Here is a 20,889-nt window from a genome sequence, read left to right on the forward strand (position 1 = left end):
TAAGAAACTGCATGAACTGTACAAAGTCTGTTCTGTGCTCCTCACAATGGTCAATGGTATTCAATGGGATATTTAATGGTCAATGGCTGACACTTACAAAACAAAGGCAGAGAAGTCTTTCATTGTTAGAGTTTGTTCTCTACCTAGCCTGGAATGTTTATTTCATTAAGACAAGATAATGGTTCATTCTCTTTCTTTGCAGCTCTAGATAGCTAGGTATTTAGCAAGTCAATGCTGAATTTCAAAGCCCAAATCCACATACCATTACAGTAGAGCTCCACTGATGAACATCAGAGCATTAGATTACCAGATTTACGGTTATATTTAAATCCATAAAAATGAAAGATTTAAAATTGACTTCTTGATAATATTTAAAAACTCACAGTGCCAGTTTTATTGCTAATCATTTTTAGAAAATAGAATACTGATGAATTTTGATTTAGCCTAAGTGAGATATTATCACTGAAAAACTCTTTGAAGCCAGTGGTAACTGTGTTTTCTTTCTCTTCTTTGTTTAAGGGTTAAAGCGAAGTGAGCCAATCATGACCGGCAAAACACAGACCAGCAATGTTACCAATAAGAATGACCCCAAGTCAATCAACTCCAGAGTCTTCATTGGCAATCTGAACACAGCCATTGTCAAAAAAGGTGACATAGAGGCAATCTTTGCAAAGTACGGAAAAATAGTTGGCTGCTCAGTGCACAAAGGTTATGCATTTGTACAGTATATGAGTGAGAGGCATGCGAGGGCTGCGGTGGCAGGAGAGAATGCTAGGATCATTGCAGGACAACCACTCGGTAAGTGTTTGTAGGCTATTTTTCATGGGAGAAATTGTTTGGTTGTGTTAATTTCTCTTCTCTTTCCCCTGTTTATTAACTACCTTCGGTGCTGAATGCTGGTTTTGGTTGTGTTTCATTTGTTTCTTTGTTTGTTTCAGTCATAGCTCTAGGAAACTGAACTGGGGAAAGTGTTTTTAAATATCAGCTAGGTTTAATAAGATGGCTGTTGAATGCTATTAAGTACTGTGTGGTTAAATACTTTTTTTTCTGAATATTTATAGTCGTTACATCTCAGTTAATAAGTAAATAATGAAAACAGGCCCCACTCTTACCAACTGTTATGCACATGCTTAACTTGACTCACAGTCATCCTGTTGAAGTCAGTAGGATTATGCATGCAAGCAAAATTAATACGTGTTTGCAGGATCAGGCCCTATAACATGTTATACAGTATTATAATTTGCAGAACAATGGGTGTGTAGGGGATGCAGTGTGTGAGCTAATAACCAGATATACAAGTGGTTCAGTGGGATATCCTGTCCCCAATCCAGCAGATCTGATGTATCTGCCTGGACAACCAATTCCTCCATAAGGTCCCTTTGAAATGATTTCCAGCTCACTTTCACCCCCACATGGATGGACAACATGGTGGCTATGTACTCCTTTCCTGCAGCCAAGCCCCAAAACAATAGCTTTCACAGATCAGAACTTAATGCTGCATGAAAGAAGGTGAGACTTCCTAGGGAAGCAGGCTGTACAGAGCAGCTTTTCCCCATCTGTCCTTCCCAACTTTTCACATGGCGATGCCTCTTGAAATTGCCAGGAGCCCCACCCACGCATTATATCTGTGGAAGGTCTTCCTTTTTTTCAGGAACCAGGTTGGAAACATGCCACACTGAACCCCAGGACCAGAATCATGCCATCTGTGTATATTTGCTGCTTCTATGCTGGCAATAGCCACACAGGATACATTTTGGGCTGTTAAATATCAACAAATGGTTTTAATATTTGACTTTCACAACTAAGTCTTAGCACATGCTTAGAAACTGCATTTATCAGACTGATTCTAAAGCTGTGCCCAGTTCATACTTCAGTAGCATATCAGATCTTAGATAGCAGAAGCAAGAGGATGAACTACATTAATTGTTTAAATGGTGGCAAGTCACATGTCTAGAGAGATCCTATATTGAAAACTTAGGCTAAAGTTGTTCCCTCATGCAGAGGTGCGCAATTCCACTTAACATCAGTCAGTACTGCATTTGCTTATCTGGAGGTAAAAAAGAATTTGGCTCCTTTGAAATGAATCTAAACAGATATGGATTTTTATTTGCTTGTGTTTTTACACATTCTTATATAGAGTCTTGATATTTCTCATGGAAGCTGTTCTCCATCCATCAAAGTTAACTGCTTTAGGTAAAATGCCTCTCAATAAAAATCACTTGGAGCACTCAGCCATGCAGTTTGTGAGAAGTTTGGGAAAACTGGAAAATATTACAGAATATTTTGGCTGGATCTGGAGAGCTTTAATTAGAACTTCATAGTTGTTTTGCTGAATCTATAGTGAGTATATCTAGGCTAGGAAAAATGTCAAGGGTAGCTACAGTGATTACTGGCTAACTTTGACTTAACTTTGCCTACTTTTAGTAGTCTACATATATCCTTTGTGCATTCCTGCTAATTTGGTTTGAAATCTCAGTGCTTCTTAGCTGTTGACACAAAACATAAGACATTCCTCTTAGCACTTGAAAGACATTTTAAAAGCTATAAACTTCTTTAAAAGAGTGACAATTAAATAACACCCAAGTAAATGAAACCACCAATGGCCTGATTCAGCAGAAATTACCTGTAGCCTGCTGCAACACATAAACTTGAAGGAGTTGTAAGATACTCTGGAGAATGGTTAGTTGGTAGGATGAGTAATTCATCACAAATTTCTTAAGCCTTTGGTAGCTACTTTGCTGAATATTTGTAGAACTGACCTTTTATGATATGATCATTGGCAGCTATTGTATAGACCAACTAGTTTGCAGCAACTTTATACTGTATGATTGATATACGTAGTCTCCAAAAGAAGTAGGGGAAACAGCTGATATAAAATCCAATTTGATTTTTTTGTTTATTTTATATGAAAAAGATGAGAGAAAAGCAGAGAAGAAAGAGAATCAGGTGGTTGTATGTAAATAAAGCATGACAAAAAGCCATGGGCTTGTAGTGAGCAGAAGTTTGTTGCCATGAGTGCTTAGCTACGAAACCTGTTTGGGCTACAGTGAGGTGGCAGCTTTAGAGCCTGGACCTTGAATCTGTAATATTTGTGCAGTAAGTACACTGCATGCAGCTCCTTACCTATCTACCCAGACACAGATTTTTTTGAAATGGTACCTAAGTCAATGGTCCAATATCACTGCCATCATTGCTGCTTCTCTTTTTTGTCTGTTTCTGGTAATGTCCCTTATGTGCTGGGCACTCTCATAAGAAAGTAAATTTCCTGTCCTGAAGAGCGCACAGTCTGGAAGATGGACAAAGGGCAGGTGAAAGGGATGTAGGAAAAATAAATTGGTCAAACTCCATTCTATATAATAAAATGTATTAATAGCATGATGGGTTTTTTAGATTGTAGATAGTTTCAATCATCACAGTCTAACCATAATTTGACAGTTAATTTCTTTTATGTGTCCGTAGAAATGGGTCTCTTGGAGCCGTTTGAATATGGAGGCAGTAGTAGCCTTGAGGACCATGTCAGGAAAGATATTCCATGAATAGGAGGTGCCATAGGTTATAGGAGTGGAAAGGACCTTCTGAGTCATTGCCTCCAGCTTCCTGCAATAGCAGGAAACCCAATCATTTACTCATGTTCCTCAACATGCAAGATAGCGCGGAAATGTTTGGGGGACAAGTGGATAAACAGAGCAACAAAGTTGACATCATTGGTGTAGTGGAGAGGACAGGAACAGAGTGGGAATGTAAGCTATGAGTTTGGCTAAATTGAGTAGGGAAAAGATATGTAGGGTTTTCTAGGCCATCACATGAAGCTTAACTTTGATATGATAGAGAAGGTGGAATCAATGGAGGGATTCAAAGAGAGGGTGATGTGGTGAGGTTGATAGGGGAGGAAGATAATTTGGGGGGACAATATTTTTCATTGACTGGAGGGAGCAAAATTGGTGGCAAAGAGGGGGTTACAATAATTAAGATTAGAGACAGTGGTCTAAATGAAATTCTAGAAGGGTGGAAAGAAACACATACTACTCAGAAATTTTTACAGGAAGAAGCATAGGATTTGAATTCAGAGGAGGAGGATACACCCAAAGAGATGCTATATAAGCATCCAGAAGGGTGGCAGGAGAAAAAGGAAGATGTTATCATGAAAGCCAACGTGGATAAGATGGGAAGAAAAAGGATTAATTGATTTATAGATTCCGAGGCCAGAAGGGATCATTGTGGCCATCTACTCTGGCTACCTATATAACACAGGCCATAGAAGTTCCCCAGTATAATTCCTAGAGCATATTTTATAGAAAAACATCCAATCTCAATTTAAAAATTGCCGGTGATGGAGAATCCACCATAACTCTTGGTAAATTGTTCCAATGGTTAATTACCCTCACTGTCAAAAAAGATACAACTTATTTCCAATCTGAATTTGTGTAGCTTCAATTTCTAGCCACTGGATCATGTTATACCTTTCTCTGCTAGATTGAAGACCCATTATTAAATATTTGTTCCCCATGTAGATCCTTATAGAGTGCAGTCAAGTCACCCCATAGCCTTCTTTTGTTAAGCTAAAAAGATTGAGCTCCTTGAGTCTGTCACTATAAGGCAAGTTTTCTAATCATTCTTGTGGCTTTTTTCTGAACCGTCTCTAATTTATCAACATTCTTCTTGAATTGTGGGTACCAGAACTGATCAGAGTATTCCAGCAGTAGTCACACCAGTGCCAAATACAAAAAATAACCTCTCTGCTCCTACTCAAGATTCCCCTATTTTTGCATCCTAGGATCGCAGTAGCTCTTTTGGCCACAGCATCATATATGGAGCTCATGGTCAGCTGATTATCCACCACAACCACAAAATCTTTTTCTGAGTCTCTGCTTCCCAGCATAGCCCCCCATCCTACAAGCATGGCTTTCTTTCTATACATTTACATTTAGACATATTAAAACACACATTAAAACATTGTTTGCTTGTACCCATTTTACCAAGCAATCCACATCACTCTAAATCAGTGCCCTGTCCTCTTCATTCTTTATCACTGCCCTAATGTTTGTGTCATCTGCAGACTTCATCAATGATGACTTTATGATTTGTTCCAGGTCACTAATAAAAATTGCACATGGGATAGCACAGGAACTCCTCCATTTGCTCCACAGGGAATGTGAAGGAGTTGGAGCATGTACCTAGCCCTCCTTGAGCTAGTGGGCTCAAGAGTGAGGAGCACACTGCCCTGACATGTGAGTTCTCCTCATGTGCTAGAGCAGTGGTCCTCAACCTATTTACCATTGTGGGTCGCATATGTGTTATGTGGGCTGCATCCAATACTACCTGAAGATGTCATATGGGCCACAGCTGTGTGCTTATTCCAATTCTTTCCTTACTTCTTTCTCCCACACTTGCACACCCATGCAAGGACAGAGGCAATCTGTTCCTCTGTCTTTTAACTGGTGATATATTCATCCCAGTGCAGAGGGCCAGTGCAAAGCTTGCTACCTCATGTAAAGGCCACTTCAGCCCCACAATCAGGGCTTAAATGGAGTGTGTGGAGGGGTAAATTTCATTTTTAAGGCAGGTAGAGTTATCATGGCAGTTCCTACATCATAGTATATTTTGGGGGTGGTGGAAGGAGGTTTGAATGATAAGGTCTGATTTTTCACTGCATCAGATTATTCCTACACTGCCAGTAACTCTGCCAGTAGTTACTCCTGATTTACAGGATCAGATTCAGAGAACACCTCCTTATTGGTATGGAGAGCCAAAATGTTATGTACATGACTGGGCTTGGCAGAGTTCAGATTTTATAGTTTTGACAGATAATATCTATATTAATCTGCAAGCTTTTTATTGATTTAAATTTTCACAGTGGCAGAAAATTGGGGGGGGAGGGTCAGACAATTATATAATGACAGTCAAAGTGGAGACTCAAAAAACTTAACAAGCTGTTAACACACATTTTTAACATCACGTCAAAATATACAAAGTAAATATCCTTAAAGCAACAAATCATACCTGTTTTTACTATTAATTCACTAGTCCATTTGTAAACAAGCCATATTCAAAAATCTAAATCACTGCATTTGGACTCCTTAAGTTCACAAGCAGCATTTTTCTTTCTTTGCCTATCTGTAAATTTTCATTATTGCTGGAAATATGTATTTTTGTTGGTTTGTGTGTGTACAGTGAAATCAATGTTTACCGACATTTCCCAATAAATTTCTAATAATTTCCAAGCTTATATATGACTAAAATAATGTTTTTCAAATGTCTTTGTGAACATTCATTACTGGATGCTACAACAAAAAAATTGCTAAGACATATGATATGAAAAGCTTATATTTGTTAAGAGTAAGAGCTACAGCTTTTTTGATTTCCTCTTTAACTAATAAATTAGTTCCATTATGGCTTCAATCCTGCTTCGGTTCTGTAAGTATTATTCACGTGCATCTGCCTTTAGGTCCAAATTAGATGCAGTCTCTGAGTACCTAGTGAGCACAGACTGACATATAGCCTCAGGTAAGGTGGTGGTTACAGATAATTATTTTGGACAACATACTCTATTGCACACCCTCTTCAGAAGTACAGAAGCCCTTCAGGGGCTTTCTAAATCATGGCAACGCAGTAGAAAACATCCAAAGAGTAGAGCAGATAATAAAGAGTACCTTTAGAGAGCCTTTGACATACACCTTTGTTGTAAATTGAATTGATGTGACAATAGAACTGTTTATCCGTTCTCTTCTTGTGTCTCTGCTCAAAATAGATCTTTGGTATCTTGTGTTTTTTAATGCCTCACAAAAGTGAGAGACTCTTAACCATGCTCGTAGAGCCAGTAATCTTCCAGGTGAATCAATTATCTACTGCTGCCTGTGTGTCCTAGACAACATTAGTAATGTCACAAGTGTTTATAAAAGTTACTTCTCCACTTCTGCAGCAGAGACATTAACTCTCCTTTATGCAAAATGGGATGCATGGTCTTAGAAACTTACAAGTAAGTAATGCAATGGATAACACTTTTTATTTTTTATTTTTTAAATCGGAAAGGCATTTAGCTCAGTGGTAGATTCAGAAAGGAAATCCAGAAGTGAATTACTGGTCAATCAATGTCCTACTTTTGGCCTCAGTTCTGCAACTGATAGCATTCAGTGAAGCAGTTTGCATGTGCACTATCAAATTCAGCACCAGAGTTTATGATTCTACTGTGGTCCTGATCCTGCTACTCTTACCCATCTATCTCCCATTTAATTCAATAGTTTTGCGGGTATATAAGATTGGGCCCTAAATTAGGAAATCTGCATGATCATGTTATAAACACTAGCAGTAATTTGTGAGGAAGGCATTAACTAGGAGATATTTTCTCACATTTTGGTTCAGTTTAAATCAGTGAAGCCTTTTTTTTTTTTTTGACCCATGATAAAATCAGTCTAAACTATGGAGAGTGACAGCCTCAGTGAAACCTCAGAGATTGCTTGTGTCTAATGAATATCTGGGAACATTTTAGAATTTCAATATATATTTTAATGAGGCATATTAATAAACTATTTAATTTCCACATATTCCAGCACAGGTTCCTGCTTCCATTTGGGTGTGGGGGGGCCGGAGGGGGGTGATTGCTGAACATCACCCACTGCCCCCAGCCAAACAGATTTTTAAAGCTGCTAATCAGCATCAGCAGAGCTCAACTGCTAAGTAAAACTACCAATGCTTAAGGGCCCGAAACAAGAGAATTATTCATAGCTTGCTGCACCACATAAACCATGAGAACTGTGAGATGTCAAGGATATTGACTCATTGTGTGGCTAGCTACTTTGTTGAAAATTTCCTGAATCAAGCCCAATTTGTTGTTGTTGCTAGTATTAGCAGTTACCTAGCAACTGGCTTACAGAAACTTTATTTGATACAGTATGCATTCTCTCTCTCTCTTTCTCTCTCTCTCTCTCTAAATACTAATACAGAAACTTGGAAAGCCACATGATCTTTTTAAAAAGAAAAACATAAACACGATTTACCTTACTACCTTCTACCCAGCTACACGTGGGTTTTCTATTTGATGGCCTTTATCCACTGAAGGGAGAGTATCCAATACAACTGCAAATTTCATCCAAATTTCATCTCAAAACACTGTATTTATTTAATAGTTTAAAGAGTTAAATAACATCAGAGCAGAAGAGAAATTAAAAGGTATAGGGAAGGATGAAAATATATTTCTAGAAATGGTTATTGGTTTGTCTTTGTTTTTAAATCTCATATGTTTTATACCGCTTCCATCACCATAGTAGCTGAGTGCCTTCCATGTATAATCAATAGCAAAGTCCTTAGTGGACTTCATGGAGTCTCTAGAACTTCATCCTCTTTTAGGACAAAATTCTGTTTGGAGTAGGGTGCTATTTTTTTTAATTTTGAACCTTAATTTTAGGGTTTATTTTCCTGTCCCCCGTTTTTTTGTTGGCAGGATTTGGGGGAAGAAGTGGGTATGATGTCAGTGTTGTGAGCTGACACCCCATGAACTGACACATCATTCTTACGTAGAAAGGCTTTTTTGAAGAGGAAGTAATGTAAATTATGAAAAAGTGAATGGTGGAGAGTTGATGAGGTGAGGGACACAGGAAACTGTTCCAGATGGCAGCTATAGCATCAAAGGTTCTCCCACCAACAGGGGTGAATATGTGTGAAGTGATAGGCAGAACTTGTTGAGAGGAGAATACCATCAGAGGCTGTAACGCTGGAGCTTTCCAGGCCTTAGAATTCAATAGACAGAGGCAATTTTATTTGTACATGTTTTTTAAAGGCTCAGTTGTCTTGCCTTAGATTTCAGTCAAGGGGTCTGTTCTGTGTTTCAAGGAGCAGCACTTTTGGCACTCAAAATATAGAAGAAAAAAATGTTCTTCACACTCGAGTTGTATGAAATGGAATGTTACTTTTCCTGATCATAAAGCTTAGCAAGTGAGGAATTGGACTGAAGGAAGCAGACCCATTATATTCCAAAAGCAGTAACTCTTGGCTGAAGGAATTACAATGTGGTTTGGGGGAAAATATTTATGGAAACTGAAAGTTTCTCTGAAATGAAAACTGTACAATTTTGGTGTATTTTCTGCATAAAACAATGGTTATGGGTTTTCTGTTTTGGGAATTCAACCTGTCTTTTAATAGGAAATAGGGAGATTGGAATGGATTTAGCAGTAATGGAAGTCCCCCTCCCAGCCAAAATCTTTAAGAATAACTTGGACACATCAGTTTACACCAGTTGAAGATCTGGCCCATAAAATCAACATAGTAAAGAGAGCTCATTGAGATAGTGATGGACTACAGTAATTTATTAGGTTGAGACTTGGAAACATATTTAGCAAGAATATAGCAAGGACTGTGATTGTCTTTGGAGTGCAAATGTTGAGGGCTTTTTGTGCCTTTAGCCCCTTCCCTCTCCTGTACACCTTTTAGGGATCAGGGGTGATGTGGTTCTTTTGGAATTTATGTGGTGTTTTAAAATCTGTGGGCCTGATTCTTTTCTCACTTACACTGGTTTAAGTCAGGAGTAAATTCATTGAAGTCCATGGAATTAAACTGGTGTAAAATAGGTATGAGAGCAGAATCAGGTCTTATGTTTGAGGAGAAAGGGTACCAGGAGGTTGAACTTCTGACGTATATTTAAAGAGACTTTTCAAAGCATTTATGGAGTTTTGTGCTGTATTTTTCTGTCTTTCTTATTTCTGGAGTCTGTTCCAATAGCCCATGAAACTAATTTATAGCATTGGAGGTAAAGAGCCACAAATGAAGCCAATAATCAAAGGGTCTATTCCAGAGCTATGCAAGGTAATGGGATGGGATTAACCTTTCACATCCTATTAATGATCTCAGAAATTGTTTGAAAATTCCTTTAGTATTAAAAATGCTGATCCCACTTAAAGTGAAAGTCTATTATGGGGCAGCTTTTTAAAGCTTTTAATTAGCTAATAACAGAACATGCCCAACTTACTCAAATACTTGCTGGGGACATGGAAATCATCTGTTTGTGTTGGCACATTGCTAGATAAATAGCACACCTTGTTAGCTAAATGTGCAAATAAAGTGACAAGAAGTGCACATCAAATAATTCCATGCCTAGAGTACATGCAATTATATGCCTGTGCCTGAATATGAAAATGAGGCTGGGCAAAGATTCTAGGGCCATGGCTTTAAACATAAGGGCAATTTATAAATGGGTCCTAAAGTGAATGAGTTGCTAGAATGGTATTTTTTGAAGGTGGGAATGATTTGTCGTGTTATCAAGAGGTGAGCATCAGCATTCTGAGCAGGCAAGAATCTGAAGATCTGGGGAAGTTGTATAAAAGGAAGCTACAATAGTCCAATCAAGGGGGAATGGATGAGGTATTCATCAGAAGTAGAATCAACACAATGATGTATACAGAAAGTATTGATAAGCAGATTTGTATGGATAGAATGAGGAGAGACATTCATGGCCAAAGATGGTGCCAAAGGTTTTTGTTTTTTTGTTTTAAACACAACTGGAGGCAAACAAAGGGTATAAGATGAGGAAAGAAATAGAGAAGCAACTGTTTTAAGAGATGCACCTGTTGTGCAAGGGAAACATTCAACTGAACCAAGCTGAGATAAAGCCATGCATTTGTGTGGGTAAAACACAAAGAGGAGGAAAAGTGATTATGAGGTATTGTTCAATAGATCAGAATTTATGTAATAAACTAAGTTTAAATGAGGAGAGGACTGAAAATGCCACTCTGTTGAACTCTAAAGATGAAGAGTAAGGGCTGAGGAGAAGCCACAAGCAGAGAGACAGAGTGAGTGACTAGATAGGGAGGAGTCAACCTTAAATGCTAGCATTGATAGAGTGTATGAAGTCAGGCCTGGAGCATGTAATGCTGAGGGTTACATTGTGATGCAAAAGCATGAGACCTGAGAAGAAGGTCCTAGTGGAAGAGGATACACTGTATGGCTAAATATACATATGGCAAATTGCTCAGAAGAAATTGTTTAAAACTCTTGTAATCAAAACAGAGTACTTTTTTAAAAAAGCCTGACTTTTGTGGGCATATTTTTAAAGAACTCTGTGCATTTTTAGATGAGCGACTCCTGTTGATTTTTAACTGGAACCACAGTTAGGGACCATATGCATTATTTTGGAAATGTGGGGCTGTGTATTCCAGCATTTTGATAACCCATTAACTAAAGATGAAATGCATTCGTCAGTGTCACTTGCCCTGATTCATTCACAGTGTCAGAAGGGGCTTTACAGAATTTTCTTAGGCTCTTTACTATTCTGATGTTGTACTGTAGTAGCCCCAGTGAATGACATGATTATTATTCTCTCTTAAGAGTGCTGCAAATCAAATGCTATGGAAATGTGATATTATACAATTCTGAATGTATTGTTAGAGCTTGATTGGAGAAAAGTTATGTCATGTACTATTCCAAGTAGCCAGTTTATTCCTTGACTACTTTGAATTGTTTCCTTCTTTGAACAGAGCTTACAGTATCTGAATGCCAAATTCTTCCCTGACTTACATCCTGATCAGCCCCATAGACTTCATTAAGGTTGCACAGGGTGTAAATTGGGGAGAATTTACCCTTAAATGATTAACGAACTCCAAACATTTTTTCATGCTGTCCCCTAATGAGGTAGGGAGCAGCATTTCATTGTGCAAAATATTGAGTTTTATTTTACCTACTTAAATTTTGAATATACCCAAACTGGATGGGCCTGATTCTAACTTCACTTCAACCAGTGTAAACTCATTGCCTGCAGAGGAGTTATTCTTGATTTACACCAGTGTGAGTAAGACCAGAACCAGGTCTTAGGTCTTTCTCAGACGTGCAAGCTGGAGGAGTGAATTATTATTATTATATTATTATTATTATTTTTGGTAAATGGTTTATTCAAATCTGAAATGCCATTTTTCATACAAATCCAAAATTTTTATTGAAATTTGTGAAGTAAGTGCTTTTCTGGAGCTTCTCAACACAAATGACACACACAATATATTAAAGTTCTAACAATCTATTGAATGCTCTCTTGATATTTAAAACAATATATATGACGAAACTAAACTGTGACTCTTACACTGAAATTTTATTAGGTATGAAGGACCTGACTCCAGCCCAAAGAATGCCTTTGAGTGATGAAGAAATGGAGGCAGGGAAACACATGTAGTGTTTATTTTGGTATAGATCTGAGTATTTCTTGTGTGATTAAAGAGCAATACATTATGCAGAGTGTCTGTATGTTTTATATGCTACACCTACACACAGCCCCTTGAAGAGGGGAACAAGAAGCTCACACCTTTGGGTGGTGTTCAGGGAGAGGGTATTTTAAGATACTGGCGAATCTTGAGGATCAGTGCTGAACCTGGAGGTCTAAGGCAGGCGGTCTGCAGGTCTCCATTTCCATAAAGGTGATAACAGACTGAGAATCTGAGTGTCCAGGAAATGTTCCAGAGAGGCTACAAAAGAAAACCATGCTGCAGGCTGCTGAGACTCAGGGAAGTTTAGAGCACATGGGGAATTCAAGATCTGCATCCCCTGACAGCAGTCTGGTGAGCTACCAGCAGGGGCAGCCTGACCAGGTCTGTGACAGAGGAATTGCTGCTGCCCCACGCTGCAGGGAAGGATGAGGACTGCCTGCCTGATCTCAGGTGCTGGTGCTTTGATCTAGGCTCCCCTTGCACTCTCTGCTATGAGACTACAGTGACCATTCATCCCTTATTTGAAGGGACCATCCCTTATTTCATTGATTTGTACCTTAGGGTGACCACCTGTCCCTTATTTTAAAATGTATTAAAACTGATAATAAGTACCATTTGAACATTAAATTGAAGTTTATGATAATTGGATTGTATGCTTGGGGACAGTAGAAATGTACACTTGAGAGAAAAATACATGTTATGCTAAGGGAAATGGTGTTTCCCTAAAATGTCACTTAAAAGAAAGCATTATCCCTCATTTTTATATGGATTCCCCTTATTTCTATTTAACAATGGTGGTCACCCTAAGTGAATCGGGCAAGCAGAATAAGGGCTTGCAGTCCCTTACGTTCACTGGCACCAATATTCCCCTCAAATATGACAAAAGAAAAAATAATTGAAAATTTCTTGGAGTATTTTTAGAAACTACATAATAAGTGCTGTAGTCTTATGATAAAATGTTAAATCAATGAATCACTACAGGATGGTGTGGGAAGTAGACTAAAACCTGATACGCTTGTAGGCAGGAATGTTTTGTTAGAAGCTTAACTATGAAGGGTACATCTCAGCAATGATTCACATTCAGTTAATTGGCATAGTGCACAGTTCAGAAATTTGAAACGTCATAATTTATTGTAATTTCATGGCTGTTCCCTCTGAAATTGTACACCATGTGGGAAAGAATACAAATAGAGAAAAACATATTCAGGGCCTGATTCAAAGCCCATTAGAAGCCAATCGGAATCTGTTTATAGTTTGTTGCACAAAGTCTCTTTGATGTCAGTGATCACAAGAGTAAATTGCCTTACAAATTTATAAGAGCTTATAAAATTCATCAGCTGAGATAGTAAAAATCTCAGACAAAATAAAATTATGGCAAAATAAAATTAATGCCCTTGTTAATGTTCTGTTTTCAGTGCCTAAAAGAGTGAAAGCTGGTTACCCTAGCTTCCTTCTCAGTCAACATTTCAGGGATTTGGATACTGTTGATTAACGGTAGTTTGACACCATCCTTAGAACATTTAAAATTAGATGAGAGAGAAAAGGGGAGCAAGACAAATGTGAAATGGACCAGACAGAGTCCAATAGGGTGTTCAGATCATGGTATATTCACTTGGATAAAGCCTTCCTGCAGAATGTATGCACTAGAGGCAGTGTAATGAGCAAAATATCCTTTTGTCCTTGTTTAATTTTGTCTAGATGCTACACTGATCGCTTTCTTTTTTATATAGCAAGTAAGTTAAGCAGTGGCGTAGCTAGGAGTGGAAATTTGGGCGGGCCCCGACTTTCAGGTGGATGGGCAATGACAGACTGTGCTAGCTCAGCTTCTCCCCTAACGCCTCCAGACTCAGGGTTTCACCTGCCAAGCTGGGCACGTGCACAAGGCGGCTCAGAAAATGGCAAGGCAGAGCTGCCGGAGCGTAGCTTTCTGAAGGGCGGGCACATAGCTCCGTCCTGGATTTCAAGTGCCCAAGTGCAGTGACGCTCCAGGCGGCTGTGGCAGCACTACATCCCTGCTCAGATTTGGGTGGACCTGGATGCTAAGTGGGTGGGTTGTGGCCCACCCAGCCAACCCGTGACTACACCCCTGAAGTGAAGTAGATGTGGAATGACAAGGTGACAAGAAAGGGAGGAGTAAAAAAGTGAATAGAGAAAGCTAGAAAATACATGAAACTTAACTGCTTTACTTAATTCTTCTGCTGTTTATGTAACCCTAACTGTAATCTAATATCAATTGTTGATGACAAAAGAATTATGCAAGAATTTTGGAGGTGGAAAGATAATCTGGAGAATGAGGATGTCACCAATTTGGTTGGATTTCCCTTGCTGGTGGCTCACCAGATTCCTGTGAGGAGATTCAGCTGCTGGATGCCATGTGTTTTAAGTTCCCAGAGTCTGAACAGAGCCCAGGCTATGTCCCTGTTTTGGGGTTCCTAGGCACACCCTTGGGGGTGCAGATCCTCCATCTGGGGCCCCCTTCTGAGAGTTTAAAACATGTAGTCCACTGCCCAGTCCCTAGAACTAGTGCTGCCCCTCAGGTTCTCTGGTAGCTTAAACACACCATCTCTCAGAACTCCACCCAAAGGTGTGAGCTTTCTGGCTTACTTCTTCAAGGGGCATGTGGTGAGTGTAATATATGTATGACACAGACACTTTGCATAATGTTCTACAATACTATTTCTTTTTAGTTAATCATGAGATATACAAGAAGAACAAACATTCTAAACACAATGCCCCTCAATTAAGCTCACTCTTCCCTTGGGAGGCCTTCGGGGAACATCTGTGTTAAGGTAGGTAGGGTCCCCCCACACACACACACACAATACACACACCTCATCCAACTTCCCTCTGTTTGATCTTTTGAAAACAGCTGAAGACTCTGACTGGATTATCATCAGAGGCCGTTCCGCATCCTTTTTTTGTAGTGCATCGCTTGTGTCCTGGAACTTGGAACCTTCTCCCTGGCTCAGCTACTCTGAACTTCCTTCCTCCTGCCCAAACTCTTTGTGGGTCTCCCCCCTGCAAGTCCTCTCATAACTTTTTGCTTTGACTACCTGTCTCTTTGTTCTGCTTTGGTAACTTTCTACTTCCCCACTCCCTCAAGACTGGAGGAGGCAGAATCTCCCCTGAGCTTGAGCAAACTCATTGTCCAGGGTACTTTCCCCTGAATAGGTGAGCACTGAGGTCCAAAGACCCACCATTGTCTAGTCTGTCAGGGATGTGACACAATCCAGTCAGTCCATGGTGGATATGTATGAACAGAGGGTCATTCATGATACAGCAGTTTTCATAGCAACAGATTCATAATATCTATTGTACAGACTGATCCCCAAAATCATCACAGAAGAATAAAAAAGCTTGATATTTTACTAATATATCCAAAGTAATACAAGCACAATGGAGGAAAAAATTCTGATCTTGAAATTTGAGTTTACTTTGAGCATGTGTCAGTGCTCTGCCCGCCACAGTTTCAAACTCCAATCTCCGTCAGTGAGACAAGCACAGGAGTCTGCCACATGGACCCAATTGCAGAATCAGCCTGTGAAATAGGAATTAGTTCTCCCTTTTTTCTTAAGCTGTTGGTAGTATTTGAGGTTGCTTACTTGACAGATACGTATGCTAACACAGGAGATACTGGTAATACCTGTCTCTTTGCTGATACTTTATGATGTATCCAGATAACTAAATTCTGCTTCCAGTTCACACAGATAAATTCAAAATAACTCCATTAAAATCAGTGGAGGTGCTCAATTTACACCAGTGTATTTAAGAATGTTCACATCATTCTGTGCATAGCTGTACTGTTTTTAAAAGATATAATCTAACAAATTAATATTATTTTTGTGACAGATATTTAATTTCTTTTTATAATAAGGTCATGAGCATTAAGAGGAAGTATCAGAACACGAAATGACCTGTGTATGGTGTTATAGAAAATTGGCTTTTTTAGAAAGTCCTGATTGGTTTTCTTTTCACTAAGTTGTTGCAGAAGCAATATAACAAATTAAGAACAAAATAAAGGTCATTAATCCCATTAAGGCGACAAGTGACTTCAGCATTATATTGATAACAATTAAATCTGCAAATTTTATATAAGTGTCTTATGTCAGCACCTTTAAAAATTATATTATAAATATCCACATGGGAGCAAACCTGGCCTAATTCAGCCCTCTACTGTATATGTTGTTTCAGTGGAATTTAGAGTGAAGTGAAAGAGTGGGGATGCAGAAGCCAATATACTGACTTGTTACAGCTCATAACAGTAAACCCCTTCTGGCTGTGATTTCAGTTCACCATGAAAGATTCACATAGATACTAACAAGATTTATAAGAATTTGAAATCAGGCAAAAATGTCAGTTAAATCACTCTCTTGCATGTTTTTCATAGATTTTTTCTTAAGATATGAAGGGACCATTATGATCACCTAGTTTGATGACCTGCATAACTGAGAAAAGAACAGGTTTCAGAGTAGCAGCCGTGTTAGTCTGTATCCGCAAAAAGAACAGGAGTACTTGTGGCACCTTAGAGACTAACAAATTTATTTGCGCATAAGCTCTATGCATCCGAAGAAGTGGGCTGTAGCCCACGAAAGCTTATGCTCAAATAAATTTGTTAGTCTCTAAGGTGCCACAAGTACTTCTGTTCTTTTTGACAAAAGAACCTCACCCAATTATTTCCGCCCATGATGTCTCTTTAATGATATACTCTTTTATCTCGGACCCAGAGATCCATAGTTATGCCAGGTTTCTGGCTTAGCTTTGCCTTTTTAAAAATAGAACAATATTGTCATTAATTCAATGCCATCTTAATGCCATGAACATTCGCTCTTTGGTGAAATAAATCCTGGTGCAAAGGGCCAGAATGAATTTCTTTATAGAAAATACAGTGTTCTAGTTCAGATCACTGTTTATTGGTGTCTCAGATAGTCACTTCTGTACCTATTCTCTACTTTAAGTTTTCTGAGTATATTAGTAGCAGATTCCACATCCAGTTTTCCTCCAAATGTATTGCCTTTATAAAAGCCTGCACAACATGCCAGATTAAAGAATAGTTGCTCTACAATTTCCTGTATAAATGATTGTTTAATTCCCACCAGTTCTTCACTATGTGTCTGGGCTTAGGTCAGGTCAGGTTAGAAAATATTAGGATTTTATTACCCTCATATTTAGTAGTTGCAGTCAGGATTCTTTCTCTGTCTCTTATATCAGAGTGTAGCAATTATGGTCCTTCTCATGTTACCTTGATATGCTATTTCCCACGTGGGCACCGTGTAATTTCTTTTCACATGTGATGGACATCCCAGAATATCAGAATGGAAGTTTAGTTAAACAATATTAATCAAATAATTTATCTGACAAATTTCACTGTATTTTTCAACTAATTCTTTAATGTGTGTTATCTCAGTCTAAATGATTTGCCCAGTTTATAAGGCTGGGTAAATATCATTTTAAGACACGCAACTTTTCCATTGTTCACCCAGTTCTAGTCAGGACATAGCAGGGAGGGGAATTTGTTTTTCAGAACAAGCAAATACCTGCCAATATCTTGTGACCAAAAAATCCCTTTAGACTTTGAATTTGCATAACACTCTTGCACCATAGCTGTTTTGCAGCCTCCCCCCATCAATTTATTATGCACCTTTAATTTTCCAACACCAATTAATTATGCACCTACCAGCCTCATGTCAATTCATGCTGGCCCTATCAGCCCCAGTTCAATTGACGTTCCTCCTGCTCACATATCAATACTGCATCCCTGTCTCAAATCCATTCTGCACCCACAACCCCAAACCATTATTTTCTGCTTCCCCCAGTTCTGATATCTGCCCCCTGTCCCCACATCCACTCTGCACCCATCCCAGCCCCACATCTTGTCCCTGGCATATCTGTGCTTCTCCTATAGCTGTGGAGGTTTTTAAATTGTCTCTGTCAGTGGGCAGCTCCATGGATTTTCACCTTCCCACCCCTCCCCCCTTGATAGGCCTGGAGTTGCTAGGAGGAGAGGGTAGAGAGGAGCTGAACCAGTGATAGAGGAAATAATAGATCCTCCCTGAACTTCTGGGCTCTTTCTGCTCCCTCCTTCCTGTTCCCTACAGACACACAGGAGCATTTGAAAACCTGTAGCTGGTAGAGCTGTGCAGATCTGCAAGTGATTTATATTAGGTATTCTCTAGTAGGTATTCTCAGAATCAGGATGTGCCTGCTCTGAGATGGATTTCCAGCAGGTCAGCCTTTTGATAATGGCTAAATTATGCACTAAACCATACGGCCACCCTGACTCACCTTGAGGAATAATCTGTGCTATGACTAGTTCCATTGACTTTACCATGAGTTAGATTTAGCATGGTCTTGTCTTCTTTGTATTCCAGGAGTCTGGTTATGTGGATTGCTTACTCACATTTGAGACTAAGGGTTCCACTATCAGCTCCCAAATGATCAAGTATTCCAAGCGTGACTCAGGTCGTCCAAACAATCTAATGCTTTTCTCCCTTTTGATTAACGAACAGAGATGCTATATCTGTTTATGTAAAGAAAGGAAATAGAATGGAAAAATATTCATGAGACATTGCAGTTGGTGCATGTGGTAGAGACAAATAGGACCCAATTAAGAGCTGATTGTGTCTAAATAAAATGCATTTCTTGAATTACGTGAAACTGTACCCTCTGTTTCAATTAAGTGGAACCTGGTGGAAACAGATGTTCAGCTCAGACACATTCTCTTAGACTCATAGATTTTAAGGTCAAAAGGGACCATCATGATCATCTAGTCTGACCTCCTGCACATTGCAGGCCACAGAACGTCACCCACACACTCCTGTAATAGACCCCTAACCTTTGGTTGAGTTACTGAAATCCTCAAATCATGATTTAAAGACTTAAAGTTACAGAGAAGTCACCATTTACAGTAGTTTAAACCTGCAAGTGACCTGTGCCCCATGTTGCAGAGGAAGGAAAAAAAAAAAAAAAAACCCAGGGTCTCTGCCAGTCTGACCTGAGATAGAATTCCTTCCTGACCCCAAATATGGTGATCGGTTAGACTCTGAGCATGTGGGTAAGACCCACCGGCCAGACACCTGGGAAAGAATTCTCTGTTATAACTCAAAGCCCTCCCCACTATCATTTGTCTGGAGTAGAAATTTGTGGAGATACAGACCAGTCCTTGAGCAGGCATGCAGGGAAGATGGAGTATGCAAAGATCCTGCCCTTTCCTGTACAGCCTACATTAGCAGTCTGGGTAAGAAGGGAGCATTCTGTCTCTGGGGAAAAAAGTAAGAAGAGAAGTGAAAGACTATTGTGCCATCTCATTCACACCAACCTTCTAGGGGAAGAAATCTGACCTGATTTAATATTTAAGATTCCCTCTTTTCCACCCTCTTTACTTTCCTTCTTGAAGGTCTTAAATCCTTACGGTGCATTACACAAATGGCACTTATGTGGCCCTTTAGGTATACAGTACATCATCCTTCAGTCCTCTTCATTAAATGTAAAATATACATGGTAAAAAGTAGTAATTGATTTTAAATGTTCATTGGGGGAATACGTGTAGTTTTGGGTCTTTTTGGATCTCTGCTGTGCAAAGCATATTCAGCAGACCTTTTTGCCATACTACTTAATGTTCAGTATCTCCTGTATTGCTTATTAATGCTTGTTCTCACATATAAAGGGCAGTACTATTGAGGGTCCCCTTATGACTATAAACTCGCTCAGATTTTTTTTTTAATCTAATCCGGTTTAGCCATGTTTTTATTAGCCACCAACTATCGTCATTGCATTGCCCTTATGCCTCCATGGCTGAATCATCACCTTCAAAGCACTCCCCAATCAACCAGAGAGAAAAGACATATTTCTTCCATGGGCACTGATGCAGAACAGCAGAAACAGGGCCATGTATGCTTGTAGCATGCACTGCTGGGACAGATGACAGAAATAGTTATTTTGAAGAGGGATAAAAGAACATATTAAAAATTGTAGCTCAGATAAACCTTGAAAAATAGAGATTGTTCTACCTCAATCTGTCTCTTCACCTCTTCTTCACCCTTACTTACTTCCTGGTATAACAGTTTGTACAACACACAGCTAAAAGGCATAACATACAATGACATGTAAATATGAATATTGAGGAATTTCATCATCAATAATGTTACTCAGTGCAGCAACTGAGTTTGCGAAAGATGTACTTTTCACAGAAAATCAATAATAATAAAGAAGGGAAAAGAAAACTTGTCCCTCTCTTGCAATTCATGAAGTAGTATTTTATGGTTTTGCTACTGGATATCATTCATCAAGAGCCATCATAAAGAATCTTTCCTTCCTCCTCCTCATTGGTAATGGTTTCTTATTTTAAGGGGAGAAAATCATTCAGGAGATTTCAGATGCCTATGACAGCCTCAAATATTTAAGCTGTTCCTCAGATTTCTTTTTGTAAACTGAGTATCAACAAATACTTTGACTTAAAAGTGTTTTCTGTAATTGATGCTTTATGGCAGTAGTTACAATAAAAAAAAGGTGGGATTCAGTGATGTGAATCTTAGCTTCACAAATCCTGTCAAACTACCATCTGCCCTGCCAACTGGGGAAAAGATTCACAAGCATCTGGGTCACCTGCTAGCAGATAATCAACAGCCATACTTAAAGCATCTGATGTAACTGACCTGCGTAACTACTACCTGGTATGTAACCTCCCATTCCTGAGAAAACTAATTGAAAAGCT

General features: G+C 39.0%; 1 protein-coding gene across 2 annotated transcripts in view; it reads left to right on the forward strand.

The window, feature by feature from the left end:
- The first annotated feature begins 527 nt into the window (after positions 1-527).
- Positions 528-20,889, forward strand: part of RALYL (RALY RNA binding protein like) — a 315,944-nt gene continuing 295,582 nt past the window's right edge. The window contains exon 1 of one of the 2 annotated variants that reach the window (XM_029913440.1): positions 528-798. In XM_029913440.1, coding sequence (XP_029769300.1) covers positions 543-798 — 256 coding nt within the window. In that variant the 5' untranslated portion in view covers positions 528-542. The remainder of the gene's footprint in view (positions 799-20,889) is intronic. The other variant, XM_026662827.1, reaches the window with a different exon arrangement.

This window comes from Terrapene carolina, unplaced genomic scaffold, assembly GCF_002925995.2.
Source record: "Terrapene carolina triunguis isolate 2854851 unplaced genomic scaffold, T_m_triunguis-2.0 Scaffold58, whole genome shotgun sequence".
NCBI lineage: Eukaryota > Metazoa > Chordata > Testudines > Emydidae > Terrapene > Terrapene triunguis.